The sequence below is a fragment of the Oncorhynchus nerka genome, linkage group LG7 (assembly GCF_034236695.1).
Source record: "Oncorhynchus nerka isolate Pitt River linkage group LG7, Oner_Uvic_2.0, whole genome shotgun sequence".
NCBI lineage: Eukaryota > Metazoa > Chordata > Actinopteri > Salmoniformes > Salmonidae > Oncorhynchus > Oncorhynchus nerka.
This window is the reverse complement of record NC_088402.1, coordinates 18860769-18882134: the sequence shown is the minus strand read 5'-3', so window position 1 is coordinate 18882134 and position 21366 is coordinate 18860769. Positions and strand designations below refer to the sequence as shown.

General features: G+C 46.9%; 1 protein-coding gene across 1 annotated transcript in view; it reads left to right on the top strand.

The window, feature by feature from the left end:
• LOC115131285 (DNA-binding protein SATB1-like) overlaps positions 1-19280 on the top strand; it is a 30897-nt gene extending 11617 nt beyond the window's left edge. Inside the window, 7 exon segments of the mRNA XM_029662866.2 lie at positions 2430-2956; positions 6788-6997; positions 7082-7153; positions 7286-7444; positions 16821-17018; positions 17646-17972; positions 17975-19280. Coding sequence (XP_029518726.2) covers positions 2430-2956; positions 6788-6997; positions 7082-7153; positions 7286-7444; positions 16821-17018; positions 17646-17972; positions 17975-18475 — 1994 coding nt within the window. The 3' untranslated portion in view covers positions 18476-19280.
• The last annotated feature ends 2086 nt before the right edge of the window (positions 19281-21366 follow it).

The window sequence follows — 21366 nt, the reverse complement described above, 5'->3', positions numbered from 1 at the left end:
GACCAGAGCACCTTCTTCCACATGTTTGGTGTGTCTCCCAGGTGGCTTGTGGCAAACTTTAAACGACACTTTTTATGGATATCTTTAAGAAATGGTTTTCTTCTTGCCACTCTTCCATAAAGGCCAGATTTGTGCAATATACGACTGATTGTTGTCCTATGGACAGAGTCTCCCACCTCAGCTGTAGATCTCTGCAGTTCATCCAGAGTGATCACGGCCTCTTGGCTGCATCTCTGATCAGTCTTCTCCTTGTATGAGCTGAAAGTTTAGAGGGACGGCCAGGTCTTGGTAGATTTGCAGTGGTCTGATACTCCTTCCGCAAAGTTCAAGGGGGCCGAATACTTTCGCAAGGCACTGTAAGCAGTAAAACCTTGAAATAAGCCCTTGCCTTATGTCAGCCAATGTAATATGATGAAATGTTTTGGTTCTAGTCAGGATTCTAGCAGCCGTGTTTAGCACTAACTGAAGTTTATTTAGTACTTTATCCGGGTAGCCGGAAAGTAGAGCATTGCAGTAGTCTAACCTAGAAGTGATAAAGGCATAGATTAATTTTTGCTGCATCATTTTTGGACAGAACGTTTCTGATTTTTGTAATGTTACGTAGATGGAAAAAAGCTGTCCTTGAAACAGTCTTGATATGTTCGTCAAAAGAGAGATCAGGGTCCAGAGTAACGCTGAGGTCCTTCACAGTTTCATTTGACACGACTGTACAACCATCAAGATTAATTGTCAGATTCAACAGAAGATCTCTTTGTTTCTTGGGACCTAGAACAAGCATCTCTGTTTTGTCCGGGTTTAAAGGTTGAACATTTGCAACCATCCACTTCCTTATGTCTGAAACACAGGCTTCCAGGGAGGGCAACTTTGGGGCTTCTCCATGTTTCATCGAAATGTACAGCTGTGTGTCATCCGCATAGCAATGAAAGTTAACATTATGTTTCCGAATGACATCACCAAGAGGTAAAATATATAGTGAAAACAAAAGTGGTCCTAAAACGGAACCTTGAGGAATACCGAAATTTACAGTTGATTTGTCAGAGGACAAACCATCCACAGAGACAAACTGATATCTTTCCGACAGATAAGATCTAAATCAGGTCTGTGTAGACCAATTTGGTTTCCAATCTCCAAAAGAATGTGGTGATCGATGGTATCAAAAGAGGCACTAAGTTCTAGGAGCACAAGGACAGATGCAGAGCCTCGGTCTGACAACATTAAAAGGTAATTTACCACCTTCACAAGTGCAGTCTCAGTACTATGATTGGGTCTAAAACCAGACTGAAGCATTTCGTATACATTGTTTGTCTTCAGGAAGGCAGTGAGTTGCTGCTCAACAGCTTTTTTTTTTAAATGTTGAGAGGAATGGGAGATTCGATATAGGCCGATAGTTTTTAAAAATATTTTCTGGGTCAAGGTTTGGCTTTTTCAAGAGATGCTTTATTACTGCCACTAGTGAGTTTGATACACATCCGGTGGATACAGAGCCATTTATTATGTTCAACATAGGAGGGCCAAGCACAGGAAGCAGCTCTTTCAGTAGTTTAGTTGGAATAGGGTCCAGTATGCAGCTTGAAGGTTTAGAGGCCATGATTATTTTCATCAATGTGTCAAGAGATATTCTACTAAACATCTTGAGTGTCTCCCTTGATCCTAGGTCCTGGCAGAGTTGTGCAGACTCAGGACAACTGAGCGTTGGAGGAATACGCAGATTTAAAGAGGAGTCCGTAATTTGCTTTCTAATTATCCTGATCTTTTCCTCAAAGAAGTTCATGAATTTATCACTGCTGAAGTGAAAGCCATCCTCTCTTGGGGAATGCTGCTTTTTAGTTAGCTTTGCTACAATATCAAAAATACATTTTGGATTGTTCTTATTTTCCTCAATTAAGTTGGAAAAATAGGATGATCGAGCAGCAGTAAGGGCTCTTCGATACTGCACGGTACTGTCTTTCCAAGCTAGTCGGAAGACTTCCAGTTTGGTGTAGTGCCATTTCCATTCCAATTTTCTGGAAGCTTGCTTCAGAGCTCGGGTATTTTCTTTATACCAGGGAGCTAGTTTTTTATGACATATTTTTGTTTTGTTTTTAGGGGTGCAACTGCATCTAGAGTAAGGTTAAGTTGAGTTCCTCAGTTAGGTACTCTGACGATATAGTTAACCTATATTCATCATCAATGCTAATGTTAGCAAATAGTAGCTGTGGCTTTTTAACTAACTCCCCTCTCTTCCTCCATCCCTCTCGTCCTCCATCCCTCTCTCGTCCTCCATCCCTCTCTCGTCCTCCATCCCTCTCTCGTCCTCCATCCCTCTCTCTTCCTCCATCCCTCTCTCTTCCTCCATCCCTCTCTCTTCCTCCATCCCTCTCTCTTCCTCCATCCCTCTCTCGTCCTCCATCCCTCTCTCGTCCTCCATCCCTCTCTCGTCCTCACTTCAGAGATTGATAGCTTCTCTGACCAATCCCAACCGGGCTCCACCCATCTGACCTTTACCCAGCAACCAATCCCAGGCAACACAGCCAAACAGGCCGACTCCTCACCCCTCGTCTTCCCTCACGGTCGTGGCTGCCTGGCCCCAAGTCTCCGCCCCCCAGGGCTGGTGACCGCCCCCCTCAGCCCCCATCTAGTCAACCCCCAACAGATAGTCATGGCCCAGTTCCTCAACCAGCAGTATGCAGTTACCCGAATGTTATCCCAGCAGAGCCTGTCTGTATCTGTCTCCACCTCCCCCCACCAGTTCCTCAACCACCCCTCTGTGGGGAGGCCTCCCACCTCCTTGGCCCTAGCTAAGGCCCCCGACCCCCAGCCCCAGGATGGACCACCAGGACCTGGGTCTGGGTCTCAGAGCCAGGTGTGTGGACCATCAGACATCTACTGTGAGATCTACCAGTGGGTGAGAGAGGAGCTGAAGAGAGCAGGCATCTCCCAGGCTGTGTTCGCCCGCGTGGCCTTCAACAGGACCCAGGTAGGAGACAGACAGGGACAGGGGGAACTGGATGTATGGGAATGTGATGTAAACTAGGGGTTAGGGATTTATGAGGGGTGGGAGAGAAGGAGGGGTTGATCTCATGCTGTGTGTGCACGTGTGCGTGGTGATTAGCTCTTGGCATGGCCTTTTGCCGCATGTCTATGACTGTGTGTGTGTGTGTGTGTGTGTCCCAGCTCTTCTCTGCAGTAGGAACTCGTGACAGCAGTGGAACAGCTGCTGGGCCAGCTAATCACACTCCCCTAGAGAGTCTGTACCCCAAACTCTCTAATCACACTCCCCCAGAGAGTCTATACCTCTCTAATCACACTCCCCCAGAGAGTCTCTACCTCTCTAATCACACTCCCCCAGAGAGTCTATACCTCTCTAATCACACTCCCCCAGAGAGTCTATACCTCTCTAATCACACTCCCGCAGAGAGTCTATACCTCTCTAATCACACTCCCCCAGAGAGTCTATACCTCTCTAGTCACACTCCCCCAGAGAGTCTATACCTCTCTAGTCACACTCCCCCAGAGAGTCTATACCTCTCTAGTCACACTCCCCCAGAGAGTCTATACCTCTCTAATCACACTCCCTCAGAGAGTCTATACCTCTCTAATCACACTCCCACAGAGAGTCTATACCTCTCTAGTCACACTCCCCCAGAGAGTCTATACTTCTCTAATCACACTCCCTCAGAGAGTCTATACTTCTCTAATCACACTCCCTCAGAGAGTCTCTACCTCTCTAATCACACTCCCTCAGTCTATACCTCTCTAATCACACTCCCTCAGAGAGTCTGGACCCCTACCTCTCTAATCACACTCCCTCAGAGAGTCTCTACCTCTCTAATCACACTCCCCCAGAAAAGCTATATTTCTCTCTAATCACACTCCCTCAGAGGGTCTCTACCTCTCTAATCACACTCCCTCAGAGAGTCTGGACCCCTACCTCTCTAATCACACTCCCCCAGAGAGTCTGGACCCCTACTTCTCTAATCACACTCCCCCAGAGAGTCTGGACCCCTACTTCTCTAATCACACTCCCCCAGAGAGTCTGGACCCCTACTTCTCTAATCACACTCCCTCAGGGAGTCTCGACCTCTCTAATCACACTCCCTCAGAAAGTCTACCTCTCTAATCCCATTCCGTCAGAGAGTCTAAACCTCTCTAATCACACTCCCTCAGAGTCTATACCTCTCTAATCACACTCCCTCAGAGTCTAAACCTCTCTAATCACACTCCTCCAGAAAATCTATACCTCTCTCTAATCACACTCCCTCAGTCTCTACCTCTCCAATCACACTCCCTCAGTCTCTACCGCTCTAATCACACTTCTCCAGAAAATCTACACCTCTCTCTAATCACACTCCCTCAGTCTATACCTCTCTAATCTCACTCCCGCAGAGAGTCTACCTCTCCAATCACACTCCCTCAGATAGTCTATACCTCTCTAATCACACTCCCTCAGGGAGTCTATACCTCTCTAATCACACTCCCTCAGGGAGTCTTTTCCTCTCTAATCACACTCCCTCAGGGAGTCTTTTCCTCTCTAATCACACTCCCTCAGATAGTCTATACCTCTCTAATCACACTCAGAGAGTCTTTTCCTCTCTAATCACAGTCCCTCAGAGTCTGTAACCCTACCTCTCTAATCACACTCCATCAGAGAGTCTACATCTCCCATTTTTCCATCCCTCGAATCTCTCCCTTACTCTTGCTCTCTTTTTAAATGTATTTATATTTTTTTATTTCACCTTTATTTAACCAGGTAGGCTAGTTGAGAACAAGTTCTCATTTGCAACTGTGACCTGGCCAAGGTAATGCATAGCAATTCGACACATACAACAACACAGAGTTACACATGGAGTAAAATAAACATACAATCAATAATACAGTAGAACAAAGAAAACAAAAAGTCTATATACAGTGAGTGCAAATGAGGTAAGATAAGGGAGTTAAGTCAATAAATAGGCCATGGTGGTGAAGTAATTACAATATAGCAATTAAACACTGGAATGGTAGATGTGCAGAAGATGAATGTGCAATTATAGATACTGGGGTGCAAAGGGGCAAGATAAATAAATAAATACAGTATGGGGATGAGGTAGGTAGATAGATGGGCTGTTTACAGATGGGCTATGTACAGGTGCAGTGATCGGTGAGCTGCTCTGACAGCTGGTGCTTAAAGCTAGTGAGGGAGATATGAGTCTCCAGCTTCAGAGATTTTTGCAGTTCGTTCCAGTCATTGGCAGCAGAGAACTGGAAGTAAAGACGACCAAAGGAGGAATTGGCTTTGGAGGTGACCCCAAATCTCTGTATCACTCTCTCTGTTAATTTCTCTATATATCTTCCTCTCGTTTTATACTCTATTTCACTCTCTGTATCCATTTTGTGTCTTCATGTGACTGTTCTATCCCTTGATTTTCATCTCTCCCCATTTGATACCTCTCTCTCCTTTCTGTCTGCCTCCTTCTCTCTCCTTTCTGTCTGCCTCCCTCCCCCTCTCTCCTCCTGTCTGTCCTGTGCTCCTGCAGTTAGAAGGCACTCACATGAATAGCTTCTAGAGAGACGTAGCCCACTGTTATTATTACCATCATTATCACCAGCATCATCATGGGTGTTATTATAATTACCAAAGGCTGTCATTATAGGCACCTGCCCATCCGTTGCCATGACAATGGGGCTCAGCAGCCAGGTAAATTAGGGTGTGGTCTGGAAGGAACGTTTCACCTGGGTATGGTGCCAAGGGGTAGAGTGAGTGGGGCTTGGAGTGTGAAGACGCAATTGGAGTGTAAAGGCTTAATGGCTGGTATGTGTGTGTGGGGGGGGGGGGGATGATCCCCACCTTAAGGAAGAGAGTCTGACTCCTGTAAGAGCAGAAGCAGACAGATAATGATGTAATAAGTTTAATAGCAGTTTAATCTGTTTAATAGCAGAGCTTTAGAAGGTGGCCATCTACTGTGTTTACTCTGGCACCTTGAACAGAAAAATACTACTGTGTTTACTCTAGCACCTTGAACAGAAAAATACTACCTGTTTACTCTAGCACCATGAACAGAAAAATACTACTGTGTTTACTCTAGCACCTTGAACAGAAAAATACTACTGTGTTTACGATAGCACCTTGAACAGAAAAATAGTACTGTGTTTACTCTAGCACCTTGAACAGAAAAATACCACTGTGTTTACGATAGCACCTTGAACAGAAAAATACTACTGTGTTTACTCTAGCTCCTTGAACAGAAAAATACCACTGTGTTTACTCTAGCACCTTGAACAGAAAAATACTACTTTGTTTACTCTAGCTCCTTGAACAGAAAAATACTACTGTGTTTACTCTAGCACCTTGAACAGAAAAATACTACTGTGTTTACTCTAGCACCTTGAACAGAAAAATACTACTGTGTTTACTCTAGCACCTTGAACAGAAACATACTACTGTGAAAACATGTGCTGTCTGGGTGGGTGTGTCTGTTCAGAGAAACTCCTGGTCTAAATGACCCTCAGCCAGGTTTGTTTTGGTACAAAACTTTCCATCGGGTTCTTTTTTTAATGTTAATTATGTACATTTATCAGAACTGATCTGTCTGAGTGTCTCTTGGCCTGGTCAACATTACAGGGCTGCTACGCTGGATGCGTAACTTACCACAAGTAGATGCTTCCATTCATTTAAATCATGGGTCTTCAAAGTTTTCTTCAGGAGGAACCCAGGCCCAGGTTGTTAAAGTGATGTATGCTCTGTTACATGTCTGTAGCGACTAAAAATGCCCTGGTGTATTCCCTCTTAGGATGTGTGTACCTGATGGTGTCTATCTCTGTGTGTCAGGGCCTGCTGTCTGAGATCCTGCGTAAAGAGGAGGATCCGAAGAGTGCCTCTCAGTCTCTCCTGGTCAACCTGCGGTCCATGCAGAGTTTCCTCCAGCTACCTGAGGGCGACCGCGACCGTATCTACCAGGAGGAGAGGGAGAGGAGTCTGACCGTGTCGACCACTATCACCCATTCACCCAACAACACTACCCCACCATGCCACACACAGGTCAGACAGACAGAGAAGGGAGTGCGGGTATTGAAGTTCTGTCTCGTTCATGCCACTCAAAGATATATTCCTTTGATGTTTCAGACCAGAAAGGAAGAGGAGAACTTTGTCAAGGCTGAAGATTGGCACTCCCGGGTTTCCATAGGCATCCCTATAGTAAGGATAACCCCGTTCTTATCTCTCTCTCGCTCTCTCTCTCTCTAACCCCACTCTCTAACCCCACTCTCTTTAACCCCCCCTTCCGCTCCACCTACTTTCTCTCTGTCTCTCCCTCCCTCCCTCCTGCAGGCGAGGCTGTCCCCAGTAGCAGTAGTAAACAGAGGGGTGAAGAGCGAGGGATGTGTTCTAGACATCAACAGTTCTATCTATGAGGAAATCCAACAGGAGATGAAGAGAGCCAAGGTGTCTCAGGCCATGTTCGCCAAGATGGCCGCATCCAAGAGTCAGGTACACACACACAGGCACACACACACACACACACAGGCACACATACATACACACACACACACACACACACAGAAGAGAGAATATGGTACTCACTATTACATAGTTCCCCTCCTCCCTCTTGGACTGAGAGGGAAACGTTTATATTTCAGACTGATATTAGAAAATGCGTAACACACACACACACACTCCCAGAAGTACCTTTATCAGATTTTCTGTGTGTGTGAATTTATTATACCATCTGTACACAGAGACACATTGGGCAGTAACTGGCTGTGTAGAAAATGCCAGATTATTTACACACACACACACACACACACACACACACACACACACACACACACACACACACACACACACACACACACACACACACATGCATGCCAACACACATAAACACTGGTGCTTTTATTGTGCTTGTTCTCAAGGCAGAACCATAAGCTTGTTATTGCCTTTTGTTTTGGGGATCATTTCTCTCCTCAGTGGAATGGAGGGATCTTTCTTTCTCTCTGCATCTCTTTCTCTCTGCCTCTATTTCTCTCTGCCTCTATTTCTCTCTTTCTCTCTGCCTCTCTTTCTCTCTGCATCTGCATCTCTTTCTCTCTGCCTCTATTTCTCTCTGCCTCTATTTCTCTCTGCCTCTATTTCTCTCTTTCTTTCTGCCTCTATTTCTCTGCCTCTGTCTCTCTACCACTCTTTCTCTATTTCTCTCTGCCTCTCTTTCTCACTATCTCTGCCTCTGCCTCGCTTTCTTTCTTCCTCTTTCTCTCTGCCTCTATTTATCTGCCTCTTTATCTCTGCATCTTTCTCTCTGCCTCTCTCTCTGCCTCTTTCTCCCTGCCTGTATATATTTTTGCCTCTCTTTCTCTCTGCTGCTATTTCTCTCTGCCTCTCTGCCTCTATTTCTCTCTGCCTCGCTTTCTCTCTGACTCTATTTATCTTCCTTTATTTATATCTGCCTTACTTTCTCTCTGCTTCTCTTTCTCTCTTTCACTCTCTCTCCTTCTCTCTGCCTTACTTTCTCCATGCCTCTATCTCTCTGCCTCTCTTTTTTCTCTGCTTCTATTTCTCTCTTTCTCTCTGCCTCTGCCTCTCTTTCTCCCTTTATTTCTCTCTGCCTCTTTCTCTCTGCCTCTTTCTCTCTGCCTCTCTTTCTGTCTGCCTCTCTTTCTGTCTGCCTCTATCTCTCTGCCTCTTTCTTCCTGCCTTTATATCTCTCAGCCTTTTTCTCTCTGCTTCTCTTTCTCTCTGCTTCTCTTTTTCTCTGCTTCTCTTTCTCTCTGCTTCTCTTTCTCTCTGCCGCTATTTCTCTCTACCTCTCTTTCTCTCTGCATCTCTTTCTCTCTGCCTCTCTGCCTCTGCCACTCTTTCTCTCTGCCTCTACCTCTCTTTCACTCTGTCTCTTTATCTGTCAACCATAAGCTTGTTATTGCCTTTTGCTTCGGGGATCATTTCCCTCAGTGGAATGGAGGATTTCATCTGTTGAGGTCTCTGTCTCTCTCTCGCTCTTTCTTTCTTTCTTTCTTTCTTTCTTTCTTTCTTTCTCTCTTTCTCTCTGCCTCTATTTCTCCCTGCCTCTATTTATCTCTTTCTCTGCCTCTCTTTCTCTCTGCCTCTTCCTCTCTTTCTCTCTGTCTCGCTTTCTCTGTCTCTATTTTTCTGTCTCTATTTATCTCTGCCTCTTTCGCTCTGCCCCTCTTTCGCTCTGCCTCTTTCTCTCCTCTCTTTCTCTCTGCCTCTTTTTCTCTCTGCTTCTGTTTTTCTCTGCTTCTATGTCTCGGCCTCTCTTTCTGTCATGATTCTGTCTTTCTCTTTCTCATTTAGTCTCTCTGTCTCTCATTCCATATACCTTTTTCTCTCTCTCTCTCTCTCTCTCCAGTATAAAGTACTTCAGTGAGGATCAGGTTGTTCTCCTCTATAAGGTCATGTTGAGGTCAATGCCATTACACTGACAGGTGGTACTCTACCCCTGCTGGGCTACTGTTTAATCTCTCTCTCCCTCTGCCTCTTTCTTTCTCTCAAACCCCACCTTCTCTCTCTCTCTCTCCCTCTGCCTCTTTCTCTCTCTCAAACCCCACCTTCCCTCCCTCTGCCTCTTTCTCTCTCTCAAACCCCACCTTCCCTCCCTCTGCCTTTTCTCTCTCTCAAACCGCACCTTCTCTCTCTCTCTCCCTCTCTCCCTCTGCCTCTTTCTCTCTCTCAAACCCCACCTTCTCTCTCTCTCCCTCTGCCTCTTTCTCTCTCTCAAACCCCACCTTCTCTCTCTCTCCCTCTGCCTCTTTCTCTCTCTCAAACCCCACCTTCTCTCTCTCTCCCTCTGCCTCTTTCTCTCTCTCAAACCCCACCTTCTCTCCCTCTGCCTCTTTCTCTCTCTCAAACCCCACCTTCTCTCTCTCTCTCCCTCTCTCCCTCTGCCTCTTTCTCTCTCTCAAACCCCACCTTCTCTCCCTCTCTCCCTCTGCCTCTTTCTCTCTCTCAAACCCCACCTTCTCTCTCTCTCCCTCTGCCTCTTTCTCTCTCAAACCCCACCTTCTCTCCCTCTGCCTCTTTCTTTCTCTCAAACCCCACCTTCTCTCTCTCTCTCTCTCCCTCTGCCTCTTTCTCTCTCAAACCCCACCTTCTCTCCCTCTCTCCCTCTGCCTCTTTCTCTCGCTCAAACCCCACCTCTCTCTCTCTCTCTCTCTCTCTCTCTCTCCCTCTGCCTCTTTCTTTCTCTCAAACCCCACCTTCCTCTCTCTCAAACCCCACCTTCTCTCCCTCTGCATCTTTCTTTCTCTCAAACCCCACCTTCTCTCCCTCTGCCTCTTTCTCTCTCTCAAACCCCACCTTCTCTCTCTCTCTCCCTCTCTCCCTCTGCCTCTTTCTCTCTCAAACCCCACCTTCTCTCCCTCTCTCCCTCTGCCTCTTTCTCTCTCTCAAACCCCACCTTCTCTCTCTCTCTCTCCCTCTGCCTCTTTCTCTCTCTCAAACCCCACCTTCTCTCCCTCTGCCTCTTTCTCTCTCTCTCAAACCCCACCTTCTCTCCCTCTGCCTCTTTTCTTTCTCTCAAACCCCACATTCTCTCCCTCTGCCTCTTTCTCTCTCTCAAACCCCACCTTCTCTCCCTCTCTCCCTCTGCCTCTTTCTTTCTCTAAACCCCACCTTCTCTCTCTCTCTCTCCCCCTCTCTCCCTCTGCCTCTTTCTCTCTCTCAAACCCCACCTTCTCTCCCTCTCTCCCTCTGCCTCTTTCTCTCTCTCAAACCCCACCTTCTCTCCCTCTGCCTCTTTCTCTCTCTCAAACCCCACCTTCTCTCCCTCTGCCTCTTTCTCTCTCTCAAACCCCACCTTCTCTCCCTCTCTCCCTCTGCCTCTTTCTCTCAAACCCCACCTTCTCTCCCTCTCTCCCTCTGCCTCTTTCTTTCTCTCAAACCCCACCTTCGCTCTCTCTCTCCCTCTGCCTCTTTCTCTCTCTCAAACCTCACCTTCGCTCTCTCTCTCCCTCTGCCTCTTTCTCTCTCTCAAACCCCACCTTCTCTCCCTCTGCCTCTTTCTCTCTCTCAAACCCCACCTTCTCTCCCTCTGCCTCTTTCTCTCTCTCAAACCCCACCTTCTCTCCCTCTGCCTCTTTCTCTCTCTCAAACCCCACCTTCTCTCCCTCTGCCTCTTTCTCTCTCTCAAACCCCACCTTCTCTCCCTCTCTCCCTCTGCCTCTTTCTCTCTCTCAAACCCCACCTTCTCTCCCTCTCTCCCTCTGCCTCTTTCTCTCTCTCAAACCCCACCTTCTCTCTCTCTCTCCCTCTCTCCCTCTGCCTCTTTCTCTCTCTCTCAAACCCCACCTTCTCTCTCTCTCTCCCTCTCTCCCTCTGCCTCTTTCTCTCTCTCAAACCCCACCTTCTCTCTCTCTCTCCCTCTGCCTCTTTCTCTCTCTCTCAAACCCCACCTTCTCTCTCTCTCCCCTCTGCCTCTTTCTCTCTCTCAAACCCCACCTTCTCTCCCTCTCTCCCTCTGCCTCTTTCTCTCTCTCAAACCCCACCTTCCCTCCCTCTGCCTCTTTCTCTCTCTCAAACCCCACCTTCTCTCTCTCTCTCCCTCTCTCCCTCTGCCTCTTTCTCTCTCTCTCAAACCCCACCTTCTCTCTCTCTCTCCCTCTCTCTCTGCTCTTTCTCTCTCTCCCCCTGCCTTCTTTCTCTGCTCTCTCAAACCCCACCTTCTCTCCTCTGCCTCTTTCTCTCTCTCAAACCCCACCTTCTCTCCCTCTGCCTCTTTCTCTCAAACCCCACCTTCTCTCCCTCTGCCTCTTTCTCTCTCTCAAACCCCACCTTCTCTCCCTCTCTCCTCTGCCTCTTTCTTTCTCTCAAACCCCACCTTCTCTCTCTCTCTCCCTCTGCCTCTTTCTTTCTCTCAAACCCCACCTTCTCTCTCTCTCTCCCTCTGCCTCTTTCTCTCTCTCAAACCCCACCTTCCCTCTCTCTCTCCCTCTGCCTCTTTCTCTCTCTCAAACACCACCTTCTCTCCCTCTCTCCCTCTGCCTCTTTCTTTCTCTAAAACCCCACCTTCTCTCTTTCTCTCCCTCTCTCCCTCTGCCTCTTTCTTTCTCTCAAATCCCACCTTCTCTCCCTCTGCCTCTTTCTTTCTCTCAAACCCCACCTTCTCTCTCTCCCTCTCTCCTCTGCCTCTTTCTCTCTCTCAAACCCCACCTTCTCTCTCTCCCTCTGCCTCTTTCTCTCTCTCAAACCCCACCTTCTCTCCCTCTCTCCCTCTGCCTCTTTCTCTCTCTCAAACCCCACCTTCTCTCCCTCTCTCCCTCTGCCTCTTTCTCTCTCTCAAACCCCACCTTCTCTCCCTCTCTCCCTCTGCCTCTTTCTCTCTCTAAAACCCCACCTTCTCTCTTTCTCTCCCTCTCTCCCTCTGCCTCTTTCTTTCTCTCAAACCCCACCTTCTCTCTCTCTCTCTCCCTCTCTCCCTCTGCCTCTTTCTCTCTCTCAAACCCCACCTTCTCTCTCTCTCCCTCTGCCTCTTTCTCTCTCTCAAACCCCACCTTCTCTCCCTCTCTCCCTCTGCCTCTTTCTCTCTCTCAAACCCCACCTTCTCTCCCTCTCTCCCTCTGCCTCTTTCTCTCTCTCAAACCCCACCTTCTCTCTCTCTCCCTCTGCCTCTTTCTCTCTCTCAAACCCCACCTTCTCTCCCTCTCTCCCTCTGCCTCTTTCTCTCTCTCAAACCCCACCTTCTCTCTCTCTCTCCCTCTGCCTCTTTCTCTCTCTCAAACCCCACCTTCTCTCCCTCTCTCCCTCTGCCTCTTTCTCTCTCTCAAACCCCACCTTCTCTCCCTCTGCCTCTTTCTCTCTCTCAAACCCCACCTTCTCTCCCTCTCTCCCTCTGCCTCTTTCTCTCTCTCAAACCCCACCTTCTCTCCCTCTCTCCCTCTGCCTCTTTCTCTCTCTCAAACCCCACCTTCTCTCCCTCTCTCCCTCTGCCTCTTTCTCTCTCTCAAACCCCACCTTCTCTCCCTCTGCCTCTTTCTCTCTCTCAAACCCCACCTTCTCTCCCTCTGCCTCTTTCTCTCTCTCAAACCCCACCTTCTCTCTCTCTCCCTCTCTCCCTCTGCCTCTTTCTCTCTCTCAAACCCCACCTCCTCTCTCTCTCTCCCTCTCTCCCTCTGCCTCTTTCTCTCTCTCAAACCCCACCTTCTCTCCCTCTCTCCCTCTGCATCTTTCTCTCTCTCAAAGCCCACCCTCTCTCCCTCTCTCCCTCTGCCTCCCTCTCTATCTCTACTCCCCTCTCTCTCTCTCTCTCTCTCTCTCTCTCTCTCTGTAATACGATTGTGTCAGCTCACGTTAGTGTATGGCTGTTTGGCAGGCAGCACCATGTTGAAGCTCTGTGTTGTATCTGCTTACTGCATCTGGATGGCTGTTTGTGCTAGTGCTGGACTACGGCCAGGTGTGTGTGTGTGCCACTGTAATTGTGTAGAGGTGGAAAGCTTGGCATTGTTGCTGCTTTCCCTCACTGTCTCCTCCTGTCCTCCAGCTCCTAATACAAAGAAGGGTTCTGCTATGAGTTTGAAGTGTACTTGCTTTGTATGAAGCATTAATAACTGTTGTTTTCTACTCATGAAAAGCACAGAACATCTGATTTACTATATTTACTAAAGATAGTAAACTTCATTTTAGTATCTTGCTTGACGATGCTGTTGTGGATGGGGGTGGTGCCAACAGCCCAGTACATCACTGGGGCTGAGCTCCCTGCCATCCAGGACCTCTATACCAGGCTGTCAGAGGAAGGCCCGGACAATTGTCGAAGACTCCAGCCACCCAAGTCATAGACTGTTTTCTCTGCCACCACACGGCAAGCAGTACCGGAGCACCAAGTCTGGGACCAACAGAACCCTGAACAGAGCACCAAGTCTGGGACCAACAGGACCCTGAACAGAGCACCAAGTCTGGGACCAACAGGACCCTGAACAGAGCACCAAGTCTGGGACCAACAGGACCCTGAACAGAGCACCAAGTCTGGGACCAACAGGACCAACAGGACCCTGGGACCAACAGGACCCTGAACAGAGCACCAAGTCTGGGACCAACAGGACCCTGAACAGAGCACCAAGTCTGGGACCAACAGGACCCTGAACAGAGCACCAAGTCTGGGACCAACAGGACCCTGAACAGAGCACCAAGTGTGGGACCATAAGGCTCCTGAACAGAGCACCAAGTCTGGGACCAAAAGGCTCCTAAACAGAGCACCAAGTCTGGGACCAACAGGACCCTGAGCAGCTTCTACCCCCAAACCATAAGACTGCTAAAAGTTAGTTAAATAATTCATCAAATAGCTCCCCGGAATATCTGCATTGACTCTTTTTGCACTAACTTTGACTCATCACATACACTGCTGCTACTGTTAATTATCTATCATGTTGCCTAGTCACTTTGTTCCTAGTAATATGTACATATCTACCTCATTACCTCGTACCTCAGCAAATCGACTCGGTATAGGTACCTCGTGTATATAACTAAGTTATTACCTCGTACCTCAGCACATCGACTCGGTACAGGTACCTCGTGTGTATATAGCCAAGGTATTACCTCGTACCCCAGCACATCGACTTGGTACAGGTACTTCGTGTATATAGCCAAGGTATTACCTCGTACCCCAGCGCATCGACTCGGTACAGGTACTTCGTGTATATAGCCAAGGTATTACCTCGTACCCCAGCGCATCGACTCGGTACAGGTACCTCGTGTATATAGCCAAGTTATTACCTCGTACCTCAGCACATCGACTCGGTACAGGTACTTCGTGTATATAGCCAAGTTATTACCTCGTACCCCTGCACATCGACTCGGTACAGGTACTTCTTGTATATAGCCAAGTTATTACCTCGTACCCCTGCACATCGACTCGGTACAGGTACCTCGTGTATATAGCCAAGTTATTACCTCGTACCCCTGCACATCGACTCGGTACAGGTACCACATGTTTATAGGCAAGTTATTACCTCGTACCCCTGCACATCGACTCGGTACAGGTACCTCGTGTATATAGCCAAGTTATTACCTCGTACCCCTGCACATCGACTCGGTACAGGTACCTTGTGTTTATAGCCAAGTTATTACCTCGTACCCCTGCACATCGACTCGGTACAGGTACCTTGTGTTTATAGCCAAGTTATTACCTCGTACCCCTGCACATCGACTCGGTACAGGTACCTCGTGTATATAGCCAAGTTATTACCTCGTACCCCTGCACATCGACTCGGTACAGGTACCTTGTGTTTATAGCCAAGTTATTACCTCGTACCCCTGCACATCGACTCGGTACAGGTACTTTGTGTTTATAGCCAAGTTATTACCTCGTACCCCTGCACATCGACTCGGTACAGGTACCTTGTGTTTATAGCCAAGTTATTACCTCGTACCCCTGCACATCGACTCGGTACAGGTACCACATGTTTATAGGCAAGTTATTACCTCGTACCCCTGCACATCGACTCGGTACAGGTACCTTGTGTTTATAGCCAAGTTATTACCTCGTACCCCTGCACATCGACTCGGTACAGGTACCTTGTGTTTATAGCCAAGTTATTACCTCGTACCCCTGCACATCGACTCGGTACAGGTACCACATGTTTATAGGCAAGTTATTACCTCGTACCCCTGCACATCGACTCGCTACAGGTACCTCGTGTATATAGCCAAGTTATTACCTCGTACCCCTGCACATCGACTCGGTACAGGTACCTTGTGTTTATAGCCAAGTTATTACCTCGTACCCCTGCACATCGACTCGGTACAGGTACTTTGTGTTTATAGCCAAGTTATTACCTCGTACCCCTGCACATCGACTCGGTACAGGTACCACATGTTTATAGGCAAGTTATTACCTCGTACCCCTGCACATCGACTCGGTACAGGTACCTCGTGTATATAGCCAAGTTATTACCTCGTACCCCTGCACATCGACTCGGTACAGGTACCTTGTGTTTATAGCCAAGTTATTACCTCGTACCCCTGCACATCGACTCGGTACAGGTACCACATGTTTATAGGCAAGTTATTACCTCGTACCCCTGCACATCGACTCGGTACAGGTACTTTGTGTTTATAGCCAAGTTATTACCTCGTACCCCTGCACATCGACTCGGTACAGGTACCACATGTTTATAGGCAAGTTATTACCTCGTACCCCTGCACATCGACTCGGTACAGGTACCTCGTGTATATAGCCAAGTTATTACCTCGTACCCCTGCACATCGACTCGGTACAGGTACCTTGTGTTTATAGCCAAGTTATTACCTCGTACCCCTGCACATCGACTCGGTACAGGTACCACATGTTTATAGGCAAGTTATTACCTCGTACCCCTGCACATCGACTCGGTACAGGTACCTCGTGTATATAGCCAAGTTATTACCTCGTACCCCTGCACATCGACTCGGTACAGGTACCTCGTGTATATAGCCAAGTTATTACCTCGTACCCCTGCACATCGACTCGGTACAGGTACCTCGTGTATATAGCCAAGTTATTACCTCGTACCCCTGCACATCGACTCGGTACAGGTACCTTGTGTTTATAGCCTAGTTATTACCTCGTACCCCTGCACATCGACTCGGTACAGGTACCACATGTTTTATAGGCAAGTTATTACCTCGTACCCCTGCACATCGACTCGGTACAGGTACCTATATCTATTATTACTTTTATTATTACGTGTTTTACTTTTCTATTATTTCTCTATTTTCTCTCTGCATTGTTGGGAAGGGCCAGTAAGTAAGCACTTCACTGTTAGTCTACACCTGTTGCTTACAAAGCATGTGACAAATAACATTTTATTTTATTGAAGGGGTTCTGAAAAGGTTCCTTTTCTATGGTTTCTCTGACTGGTTTCTGATATGTGTTCTGCAGGGCTGGCTGTGTGAGCTGCTGCGCTGGAAGGAGGATCCGTCCCCGGAGAACCGGACCCTGTGGGAGAACCTGTGTATGATCAGGCGCTTCCTGAGTCTGGCCCAGACGGAGCGAGATGCCATCTACGAACAGGAGAGCAACGCTCTGCAGCTACACTGTACAGACAGAGTGATACAGCAAGTCAACAACAACACACTGGTCAGTCTACTCTAAATAGCCTGTACAGATGTAGGATCTTAATTTGATCACTATGTTGTTGCTGAGAATTTTCCTGCGCCGCAACAAATGCCAATTAGTTTTTTTGATATACATAAATTCACTGAAAACCTGCACTACCACACGGTCATATTAACAGTAATGCACTTTTCATGTAGCTTAATTTTAGCCAACTAATAGCCTAACCACCGATCAAGCAACATTATTGACTAAACATTAAAATCCAGTTGCTGCAGGATTGTTTTGCTACGACGATGCTGGTCAAATTAAGATCCTACATCTGTACATAGACACACTCATACAGTAATACACAGTCAACACAAACACAAAAACAACTTTGGAGAGACAGACTCACACAGCTAGTCAATGACTACACACTGGTCAGTCTACCCGGTATAGCCTACACACACACGTATACGGATGGAAGCGCACACACAACACAAACACATAATTCTACTCCGTTAATGTACATGCGTATGTAGATAATTGAATGTAGAGTTGTGTAGCTGTTTGACCATAGTGTTCATACGTGTAGTTTGGTCCTCCTGTAACACAGCCATCAGCTCCCATTCGTTTGTTTAGAACTTCACTTCCATCTGTCTCCACCAGCTCCAACGCCACTCCCCATTGCCACAGCAACACCATCAACGACTCCTGACCCCTCGGTCCCAGCAGCCCTTGCAGCCCCAGGCGGGGCCTCGCCTGCCTCCACGACAACCGTCCACAGCATCACAAGCCGAGAATGAGGGTGGTGGGGGCCAACTGAAGACCTGGTTGGGGGGTAGTAAGGTTGATGGGAGGGTAGAGGACATTACTGGTCTGGGCAATAGGAGTAGGGCTGAGGGTAGTAGTGACAAGGAAGGGGGCGAGGGAGGTTGGTCGGGGGCCAGACAGAGTAACGGGGAGGGCAATGGCGGGCGTAATGGTGAGGGGGGTGAGGGGTTTCGGTGTCCCGGGAGGCGCAGGGGATCCTGCAGAGCTTCATCCAAGACGTGGGTCTGAACCCAGACGAGGAGGCTGTCCACACCCTGTCAGCCCAGCTGGGCCTGCCAAAACACACCATCCTCAGCTTCTTCCATTGCCACCACCACAGTTACACACACCAGAACCATAGACAGGACTACAGTGAGATCCACCACAACCAACTTTCCAGCCAGAACCACAGGGACCAGGACCTGCTCTTCTGTATTGGAGCAGGCCCAACCCAGCCTGACAGAACTACAGGGGAGAAGAAAGAAGGAGGAGCCGTAGATCCCACTGGACGGATAGGTGGAGAGGAGGAGGAGGACATGGAGGGGGAAGAGGTAATAGAGTGGGAGGGGGGGAAAGAGTTGGATGTGAGCACCCAGACTAACACCGTCGTCACCCTAGAGGAGGAGCAACATGACTCTATCCAATCACAGCCGGAGACAACCCAACCACATGACTCTGATGAATAGCATGGCCCCAACCACTAGTTGTCCCCTCTAACCCAATGACTCAACTAGATATTTTCACTATGCTACTGCAAAAAATAATATTCCCCATTTCTGAAGAACTGTAGTAATGATGTGTCATAATAGGTGATTCCCTTATTTGTAATGAAATATTGAAATAAAGGACTGTCTTTGTGAAAGGAAATGAGACTATGTAGTTACACAAGATAGTTTAACTGTTGAGGATCCCATTTTAAACACATTATGCCAACAAATGCCTTGTAGTATGCGTCACTACCCACCTGGTCCTATGGCTAGATCGTCCTCTCTGGATTCTGATGATACTGAAATGTGAATAGTTTGATTTCTTTCTCTGTCTCCAAACTCAACTATGCTTTCTTATATCTTTCTGTCACAACGTCCACTTTTAGGTGTCTCTTTGACTGACGGTAAAATCAATTGTCTTAAGGTATTTTATGGTCAACAATCAACATATTTGAGTGGCTTCTCTCAAATTGTGTATGCAAATTATTTCACTCATGCAATTTAATACTTCAGTTGGTCAACTGTAGAAGAAAAGGCTAATATGCAAATAATGTGTGTGTATAACTGCCTTTGATTTAACCTTTGTAAATATTTGTAAAAATGTATTTGTTTTAAAATAGTTAATTCCATCGATTTATGAGCAACTTGATCGAAGTGGTTGTTTTTAACATCTTTAATAATTTATCTGTTCAGAAATGCAATGAATGTGGATGTTAATTAATTTTGTATTTATACCTGTGATTTATGATTTGCTTCGTCACACATTAAACACTTATAAAATGGAGCTACTGTTGATTTGGTTGTTTTTTCTGTGGTATCTATGGTTACAAATATTATTTTCAATCTAAGCTGTTTTTTCCCAAACAGACTAAGAGGTAGACAGGCATCTTTTTCTGACATGTTCACACCTGCTCAGTTATTATTCCCTTGAAAATAAATGTACGACAGTTGAGTCTCAATTTTACATGCACCTTAGCCAAATACATTTAAACTCAGTTTTTAACAATTCCTGACATTTAATCATAGTAAAAATTCCCTGTCTTAGGTCAGTTAGGATCAACACTTTATTTTAAGAATGTGAAATGTCAGAATAATAGTAGAGAGGGTGAACCCAATAAATTGGGCGAATTTTGGCCCAGTCCTCCTAACAGAGCTGGTGAAACTGAGTCAGGTTTGTAGGTCTGCTTGCTCGCTCATGCTTTTTCAGTTCTGTCCACAAATGTTCTGTAGTATCGAGGTCAGGGCTTTGTGATGGCCACTCCAATACCTTGACTTTGTTGTCCTTAAGCCATTTTGCCACAACTTTGGAAGTAGGTTTGGGGTCATTGTCCATTTGGAAGACCCATTTGTGACCAAGCTTTAACTTGACTGATGTCTTGAGATGTTGCTTCAATATATCCACATCATTTTCCTGCCACACGATGCCATCTATTTTGTGAAGTGCATCAGTCCCTCCTGCAGCAAAGCACCCCCACAACATGATGCTGCCACCCCCGTGCTTCACGGTTGGGATGGTGTTCTTCGGATTGCAAGCATCCCCCTTTTTCCTCCAAACATAAAGATGGTCATTATGGCCAAACGGTTCTATTTTTGTTTCATCAGACTAGACGACATTTCTCCAAAAAGTACGATCTTTGTCTCCATTTGCAGCTGCAAACCGTAGTCTGGCTTTTTTTATGGCGGTTTTGGAGCAGTTGCTTCTTCCTTGCTGAGTGTTCTTTCAGGTTATGTCGATATAGGACTCGTTTTACTGTGGATATAGATACTTTTGTACCTGTTTCCTCCAGCATCTTCACAAGGTCCTTTGCTGTTGTTCTGGGATTGATTTGCACTTTTCGCACCAAAGTACATTCATCTCTAGGGGACAAAACGAGTCTCCTTCCTGAGCGGTATTACAGCTGCGTGGTCCCATGGTGTTTATACTTGAGTACTATTGTTTGTACAGATGAACGTGGTACCTTCAGGTGTTTGGAAATTGCTCCCAAGGATGAACCAGACTTGTGGAGGTCTACAAAAGAAATTCTGATGTCTTGGCTGATTTCTTTTCATTTTCCCATGATGTCAAGCAAAGAGGAACTGAGTTTGAAGGTAGGCCTTGAAAAACATCCACTCAAATGATGTCAATTAGCCTATCAAAAGCATCTAAATCCATTACATCATTTTCTGTCATTTTCCAGGCCTTTTAAAGGCACAGTCAACTTAGTGTATGTAAACTTCTGACCCACTGGAATTGTAAACAATTGATGGAAATATTACCTTGCACAAAGTAGATGTCCTAACCGACTTGCCAAAACTATAGTTTATTAACAAGAAATTTGTGGATTGGTTGAAAAACAAGTTTTAATGACTCCAACCTAAGTGTATGTAAACTTCTGACTTCAACTGTGTATAATCAATGACATTAACTGAGTTGCTGTTGTTTTGATTTTAAGTCAATATTGTCATTTCGCAATGTAGCATGGGGAAATGCGTTGTTGGCTATTGCTCTTATGTTGTATAGCACAGGAGGTTGGTGGCATTGGGGAATACGGGCTCGTGGTAATGACCCCCCCAATGAGCGGCTACTATGGAGCATCAGCTACCTACGGAGGAACGGCTACTATGGAGGATCAGCTACCTAAGGAGGAACGGCTACTATGGAGCATCAGCTACCTACGGAGGAACGGCTACTATGGAGGATCAGCTACCTACGGAGGAACGGCTACTATGGAGGATCAGCTACCTACGGAGGAACGGCTACTATGGAGGATCAGCTACCTACGGAGGAACGGCTACTATGGAGGATCAGCTACCTACGGAGGAACGGCTACTATGGAGGATCAGCTACCTACGGAGGAACGGCTACTATGGAGGATCAGCTACCTACGGAG